This window comes from Neovison vison, chromosome 1 (assembly GCF_020171115.1).
Source record: "Neovison vison isolate M4711 chromosome 1, ASM_NN_V1, whole genome shotgun sequence".
Lineage (NCBI taxonomy): Eukaryota > Metazoa > Chordata > Mammalia > Carnivora > Mustelidae > Neogale > Neogale vison.
The window spans coordinates 99,521,397-99,529,702 of NC_058091.1; the positions used below are offsets into that span (position 1 = coordinate 99,521,397).

At 42.6% G+C, this 8,306-nt stretch overlaps 1 protein-coding gene across 1 annotated transcript in view; it reads right to left on the reverse strand.

Moving 5' to 3' along the window:
* The window catches only part of GCLC (glutamate-cysteine ligase catalytic subunit), a 48,268-nt gene extending 40,244 nt beyond the window's left edge, over positions 1–8,024 (reverse strand). The window contains exon 1 of the mRNA XM_044252954.1: positions 7,452–8,024. Coding sequence (XP_044108889.1) covers positions 7,452–7,601 — 150 coding nt within the window. The 5' untranslated portion in view covers positions 7,602–8,024. The remainder of the gene's footprint in view (positions 1–7,451) is intronic.
* Positions 8,025–8,306: the final 282 nt, after the last annotated feature.

Here is an 8,306-nt window from a genome sequence, read left to right on the forward strand (position 1 = left end):
AGCCACCCAGGCGTCCCTGAAACAGCTTTTTCAAGACACTGGATAGCAGTTAACACAAGGCAGAGATTCCTGATCTATGGGGGAGAAAAGCAAAGCGAGTCCACAAATTGCCTCAACTTACTGCCAGAAGAGAGGAGGCTCTAGATCAGGGGCAGGAAGGTAAGGCAGAACCTGGAGTATGCCCTGAATTGAAGAGATAGAGCTGAAGGTCTGAGGAAACCAAATCAATTAGAGTTCACAGTACCAAGTACCACAGAGAACCCTGGAGATCTGCAGAGGATTCCCCCTTAAGGATTCAGTAGTAAACCAACCCATACAGGAGTACCAAAGTACCAAGTACCCAAAGCTGGGGCTAAGTGTGTTCCCACAAACCAGAATATATTAACTCCTTATTCAGGGACATTGGGGAAAATATTCATAAAGGTCTTGCCTCAGTAGAGGGAATAGCCCTAGAGACTTCTCCAGATCTAATTATAAAATCAAGACCGCAAAGGACTTAGTTACTTCCTAATAACTGTACTGTAGAACAAGGCTTAAAGAACACAGGAATATATTTTACCCAACAAGGGAAAATTCACAATATCTGACATCCAGTCAAAGATTACCAGGCGTGCAAAGCAGAGAAACATTCAGAAAATAAAACTGAACTTAATCTTAAATAACAAGGGTGACAGAATTAGCTAAGACATTAGACTAGTTATTAGAACTGTATTCCACATGTTCAAGAAGTTTAGCATGGGTGGCTCAGTGGCAGAATTCTCTCCTGCCAAGAAGTTTAGTAAGGCTGCAGAAGATGTATATGTAAAAATCAATTTTATTTCAATATATTAGCAATGAACAGTCAGAAACTACAACATAATACCATTTACAATAGGGAAAAAAAACACGAAACCGTGATACAGGTAACAAAAAATGTGAGACTTGTATGTTAAAAAACTAAAAAAGAAAAAAAAGGATGAGAGAAGTTAAAGATTTACTTGTCCTTGGGTCAGAAGACTCATTATTAAGATGTCCATTCTTCCCAAAATGATCTACAGACTCAATGCAATTGCTGTCAAAATCCCAGGTTTGTTTTTGGTAGAAATTGCCAAGCTGGTTCTAAAAATCATGTAGAAATTCAAAGGGCCTAAAAAAAGTCAAAACAACTGGAAAAAGAACAAAGTTGGGAGAGCTAACCGCTGCCTGATCTCACAACGTATTATAAAGCTATGGCTATATAAAGAGTATAGTACTGGCATAAAGATAGACAGATCAACAGAATAGTACAAAGACTCCAGAAATAAAGATATACACATAGACAACTGGAATTAGACAAGCTGCAAAGGCCATGTACCTCTGGCAGCAAAGAAGGGACAGTCTTTTCAACAAATGGTGCTGGGGCAACCAAAATAAAAAATCCATACTTTACACCAGAGACAAAGCTAACTCAAAATGGATCACAGACCTAAATGTAAAGCCTAAGGTCATAAAAATTCTAGAAGAAAATACAGCAGAAAACTTTTGTGACCTTGAATCAAGGAAAGATTTCTTAGGTAACACACGGAAAGTACGATCCATAAAAGAACAATTGGACAAACTGGACTTTATTAAAATGAACTTCTGTCCTCAAAAGACATCCTTAGTAAGAGAAGGAAAATAGCCTGGGAGAACATATGTGCAATGTAAATTATCTGGTAAGAATTACATCTAGAATATATAAAGAACTCTCAAAATGAGGGAAATGGCTTTAAGCACATTTCATAAAAAAGTCATACCAATGGCAAACAATCAAATGAAAAGATACTCATCATCACTGTTCTTAAGGCAAATGCATATTAAAAATGCAATGAAATACCATCACCCACTTATTAGAATGGCTAAAATTAAAGACTGACTATACCAAGTGAAGACAAGAATGTGGACAAACTGGTATATCCTGCCGCTAGGAATATAAAATGGTACCACTACTTTTAAAAAGTTCAGTACTTTCCTTGAAAAGTTCAAACACTCCTAGGGAATAATCAAAGTAGATAAAAGTGTAAGTCCATACAAAGACTTATACACTAATATTCATACAAGTTTTATAATAGCTAAAAACTGGATATCCAAATAATGGATAAGTCCTATATATACATGTAATGGAATATAATGCAGTAATTAAAAGGAATGAGCAACTGATACATGCAATGAAATGAATGAATCCCAAAATATACAAGTAGCCTAAAAAGCCAGACCAGAAAAGTACATGCTTTAGGATTTCCTAGATCTAAAACTCTAGGAAATGCGACTCTACTACAGGGCCAGAAAGCAAAGTAGTGGTTGCCTGTGGAGGTGGGAAGAGAAGTGGGAAGGGAAGCGGGAATTGCAAAGGGGTACAAGGACATTTTTAGAGATGATGTATATTATTTTGATCGTGGTGGTAGTCTCACAGGTGTACACATATACCAAAACCTACCAAACTACATTTTAAGTATGTGCAGTTTACTGCATGTCAACTATAACAATAAAGATGGTAAAATGTTGGGCGCCTAGGTGGCTCAGTGGGTTAAGCCGCTGCCTTCGGCTCAGGTCATGATCTCAGGGTCCTGGGATCGAGTCTCACATCAGGCTCTCTGCTCAGCAGGGAGCCTGCTTCCTCCTCTCTCTCTCTCTCTCTCTCTGCCTGCCTCTCTGCCTACTTGTGATCTCTCTCTGTCAAATAAATAAAATCTTAAAAAAAAAAAAAAGATGGTAAAATGTTTATGAAAACCCACCTAACTTGGTTAAACCATGAATGTATAAACAGAGTATTAACAAGCTTATCAGCATATCACCCATTCAATACCAGCAACATCATTAATGCCCCAGTTTTCTAAACAACATATTCAGATGCTTTGAATACATGAAAAGTTCAGACACAAATTTATTTTTCCTTGATTTCACCACTGTGCTTTAGAAACACATGAATACTGTTAAAACAATGTCCACAGTGATAGCAAAGTAACAGAAAAATAAAACTTTGCTTTATGGGTCACAAAATACTCAATGACTTATGTAAGAAACCTGAACATTCCTAATGACTATCAAGAAATATTTGTGCTCAACATCTAATTCTAGTCTGTGTCCAGTAATGCATTAAAGGCATTACTGCCTTTAGATTTAAAGATTTAAATTTAGATTTTTTAAGTGCAATTCAGAAATACTGTACTTTCCAAACACCATCAATACCATTAAAAATAACTACGCTAATGGAATATAATTATATCTGAAAAAAAACACATATAAGTTAACTGGTTAAAAAAAAGTCCACGTACACAGAATGCTTCATTCCCCAATGACCACGGCTATTTTTTAAATTATTTTTTTCCTTCACGTTTTTACTTAAATTGCAGTTAGCTAACAGTATTAGTTACCGGTGTAGAATTTAGTGATTCATCACTACACACAAACATCTGGGGGTTCATCACAAGTGCCCTCCTTAACCCCCATCACCTGTTTAATACATCCCTCCCTCTCCCCTCCGCCATGCAACCCTCAGTTTATGCTCAATCGTTAAGAGTCTGCTTGACCATGGTTATTTAAATGAGATATAGCAGATATTTAAAAACATCCAAGTGAACAAGTTACCATTTATGAGCCTTTACTCAAAAGGCAAGACACTTACTTGTAAACCATTTCATCAACATTATCTCATTTAATCTTAACCCTATAAAGCATCATCATTCCTATTTTATAGATTAAAAAAACTGAGGTTGAGATAAAGCAATTTGTCCAAAGCTATACGTTAATTAACACTCAAATGAAAATGTTTTTTGTCTATTCTAGATTTATAGCTCAGAGTTATTTTTCCATAGGATCATAAGCTTATTAATTAACAATGCACTTTCTAAATAGTCACTTAAAGCATTCTTAACCTACATAGGCAAATTTGTCCTTCAAACTCAATGGATGACATTTCAGCCCTTAACGTATCCCATCCCAGCTTTACTGGCTTTATGCATGGTAAGAATAAACTCAAATATCAAGGACATGTTTTATTTTCCTAAATTCACATGCACTTCTCTGCTAACTAGAGGACAATTTACCTTCTTAACTTTAAGAGCCACTACACTGGGGTAAAAAAATTAGAAAAACTATACATTTGCTTTTAATTTTTATTTATTTATTTATTTTTTAAAGATTTTATTTATTTGAGAGAGAGACAGTGAGAGAGAGCATGAGCAAGGAGAAGGTCAGAGGGAGAAGCAGACTCCCTGTGGAGCTGGGAGCCCGATGCGGGACTCGATCCCAGGACTCTGGGATCATGACCTGAGCCGAAGGTAGTCATCCAACCAACTGAGCCACCCAGGCGTCCCTACATTTGCTTTTAAATGTTGTTTTCTGACACCTCTACAACCTGTACTGTGAACTCTGTAAAAGGAGATTTGATGAAATCTCACACATTGTAAATAATCCAAAACCTAGTATTGCATGTTTAAGAAATGGACCTGAAGTCAGCCAGATTTCAATTCTGATAATGCCTCTGCTGTTAAGTAGCTGAAAAGGCCTGGCAGGCAGGTAACACTAGAGTGAATTCAAAAGTTGTCCTTACTGCCACGTTTGCAGCCTACGTTTCCTAAGTTTGTCTTTTAATGGGCGAATTCCAGTTATGAACAAAATCTGCACCTGAAAAGTTTGTGTATGCTGTGAAAAGGTAAGTGCTTTTCTTTTTTTTTTTTTATATGTAGAGTAGAAATTTTAGCAGGCAAAAAGAGCACCCAGGAACATCCATCTTACCTCTCCCCCAGAGTACTCCCCCATCCTGGGGCAAAATGAAGTGTTCTCCCTGCAACCCAGGAGTTAGAACTTCTATTTCCTCCAGAAACAATAAATGGTGGCTAGGGTTAGGACCTCTTTCACCAAACGTGAAAGATGCATCTGTAAGCTGATCTGGGAATCTACACATTCATAAGGTTATCACAGGATAATACTTCTGATTTCTAAAAAGCCAGCACACACTTTTAGAATACAACCCATTTTTACCTCAGCGATTCGTAGCCTTTGCTTTAAGAGTTTAAAGACTATCTACAGGTGAATTTCAAAAATAACATTCTGGTTGAAATGTGTACATAAAAAAAATGTGTACATTAAAAAAATTTTTTTAATTTTTAATATTAAAAAAGGTTATTGAAACGGTTCTTACTCAAACTACAAAAGCTAGGTGAGTCCAACCCTGTCATTTTCCACAAGAGGAAACTAAGGCTCACAATCATACAGGCAGTTTGGCAGGTTCTGGAATAGGATACAAGTGGCATTACAAATCCAGGGTTCTTTCTGATATACACTACCAGATACAGATACTGTCCTAGGAACTAGGGCTAAGCATTTCCAAAAGGCAGGGTCTCCTAACCATGGTTTTAGGTGGTTTTTTGTTTTGTTTTGGTTTTTTTTTTGGCTTCTAAGACTAAAAGTTCCCACAAAAAGCAGTCATTTGATATCATATCAAGCAGTCCAACATATCACATCTCAAACACCATTTTCTGCCTGGCAAAGCCATCCCCCATCTCCAAGGGCCACACCACCCACCACACCCTTCTCTACTTTATCCATCTACCCAGCTGGTTTCTCAGTGACTTCTCAAGACTTCTGCATACAATACGTGCTTGCTTGCCACTAGACCTTGCCTGCAGACTTCTACTTCAGCAGATGTGATCTGTGAGTTCCTCTGTGCGAGGAACGGCGCTAACACCGAAGTAGTTAACACCGAAGTAGTTAACGTCTCTCCTCCTCTTTTGCTGAAGCTCATCTCATCAAGGAAGCCTCCCATGATAAATAAGAGACTCTGGTTTTCAAACTCCTTAAGTTGGCAACCATACTAAGAAATAATTTACATGTGGCTCTATACAGACCTGCTCACATGCACTCTTAAATAACTCAAAAGTTTGACATGCTACGCTGCCTCTTTATGACAAAGTAATCCTCTTCATCTGATTCCATTTCACTTTTTTTTTTTTTAAGTTCTGGAGAGGAAAAAAAAAGTCAAGGAGAACCTAAATTTGTCTGTCAACCTGCTCACGGATCATGACCTGCAAAATTCCCTACTCCAAAAGACGCTGGTTTATTAGGGGGAAAATAAGCAAAGAGATGTGGGACAGGAAAAAAAAAAAAATCCAGGACCTGGGGACAGAGCACAGATCACTAAATGCACACAATACGCAAATGAACACACAATGTCAGATGCTACGAAGCAACAAGGAACTTCAGAATCAAACTGAAGAATTACTGAACACAATACCACACCTCTTTTCTGTCCAAAGTATGATAAATCCCTTCTAGTATAAATGTGAATTGCTATTATACTTTTGAAACTTAAAACATTGCAATTCAACTGTAAAAATCAGAATTATCGTCCAACTTTTGAAACTGACAAACTAATTTTACAAGGAAGCAGATATTGCCTCAGCGTAGCACCACCCTGACGCCTGGGTCAAGAGTAATAACATCAACTAAGAGAGAAATTTGCACCTGAGCAAGCGATGGAACCCAAATGGTTAAAAAAAAAAAAATAGCACTTTTCAAAAAAGCATCGGATTATCTGAATGGTATCTACATGTGACTTTAAAAAACGGAAAGAGAGCACAAAAAGCTTTGGCAGAAGAAAATTAAATCTAAAGGGGGGGCGCAATGCTTTCCACATCATTCCAATAAACAATGGTTCAACAAATTGGTTCAACAAATTGAAAATTCAAAGACATTTCAGCTCTAGGCAGAACACATGTTGAAACTGACTTGTAAAGAAAGGATCCAGGCCACGGAAAGGCACTAACAAATCCCAACTGCGAAGCTTGAAGAGTTCCCATGCATGGTGGTACAAGAAAGTTTCGCCCTCTTCAGGAAAACCGAGTTGTAATGCCTGTTCTGTGCCTAAAAAGTGGTGGCAAAGCGTGGAGGGCGAGGAAGGGCGTGTGAAGAGAGTGAGAGGGAGCTGATGAGAAGCAGCTGGAGGTTTAAAAAGGAACCTGCAGGAGATGGGGCAGACGCGAACATCCTGAAGACCTGAATCCTAGCGGCCACGGTCCTTCTAGGACAACCTGGCCCCCTCAACTGATCGCAAAAGCGTATTTTGACACCGGACGCGAGAGCGCGATACACGGCCGGCAGATACACCAGACTGAAAACTCCTGGAGGCACCAAATGTCACACTTGCTCACGCTCGCGCCCTCCCAGCGCCTAACCCATTTGTTCAACGAAGGGGAAAACCCTAAGAATGAATGAATGGGAGAGGGAAGTCTAGTGAGAAGGCTCGGGCAGGGCCCCAAGCTCGGGAGAGCTCCGGACGCCAGTCGGGGGAGAGCAGGGACAGCGCACCCGGGCGGGGACGCGTCCGGGGACCCTCGGGGCGCACCGCAGGGCGCGGACAGCCTTGGGGGCGCGGGGCGCGCCTCGCCGAACAAAGGAGACGCGAGGTGGCCTGACAGGGGCGCCCGGCGGGGGCGGAGGCCGCGGGCGCTCACCTCGTCGCCCCACTTGAGCACGTCCTTGTGCCGGTCCTTGACGGCGTGGTAGATGTGCAGGAACTGGAGGATCCCGTGCCGCCGCACGTGGTCGGCATGGCGCTTGGTCTCCTCCCAGCTCAGCGGCGAGCCCTGGGACAGCAGCCCCATGGCTGCCCCCTCCTCCTTCTCCTCGGGGCTGACCGCGGCCGCTGGCTCAGCGCGCGGGGCGCGAGTCCGACACTCAGCTGCCGGCTAAAAGCGGCGGAGGCAGCAGCTGCTGCGCCCCGTGGGGGCGCCCTTGGACCACAGCTGGCGGAGGGAGGGTCCGCTCCGCTCCCCCGCGCGGGGTCCTGGCCGCCCAGGTGACCGACTCAGGGGTCCGGCGCGCCGCGCGGACACGGAGGCAGAGGACGGGAGGGCAGGCTGAATGGCTCTCGGCTCGGCGGCCTCGCCCTCCGCCCGCTCCGGCTCCCGTCCCGCTGCTGCTCCGAGGCGGCGGCGACGGACCCTACAGCCACAGTGCGGCAGCGGCTCTCGCTTCTCTTTACCGGTGTCGTGCACTGGCTTCTTCCTACTTGTGACCAAGACCTGCGCCGCCACAGAGCATGCCCAGTCTTCCTATCTGCTCACTCGCAGCTCCAGGGTGCGATCCGTCGCTCCGGATTTTATAGACTACGGGCGGGGGCGGGGAAAGAAGGCGGTGCAGGAGAGGAGGTGTGGCCGAGCGCCCAAAGAGCCTCAACGAAGGCCTCGGAGGAGGCGTGCGCAGGCGTGGTTGGGGCGGAGTCAAAGGGGCGGGGGTGTGGGGAGCGAGGTTCCGCACGCTTTAAGCAAAGGAGATAGGGGAAAACCTGTGTTCTCTAACCCGAAGAG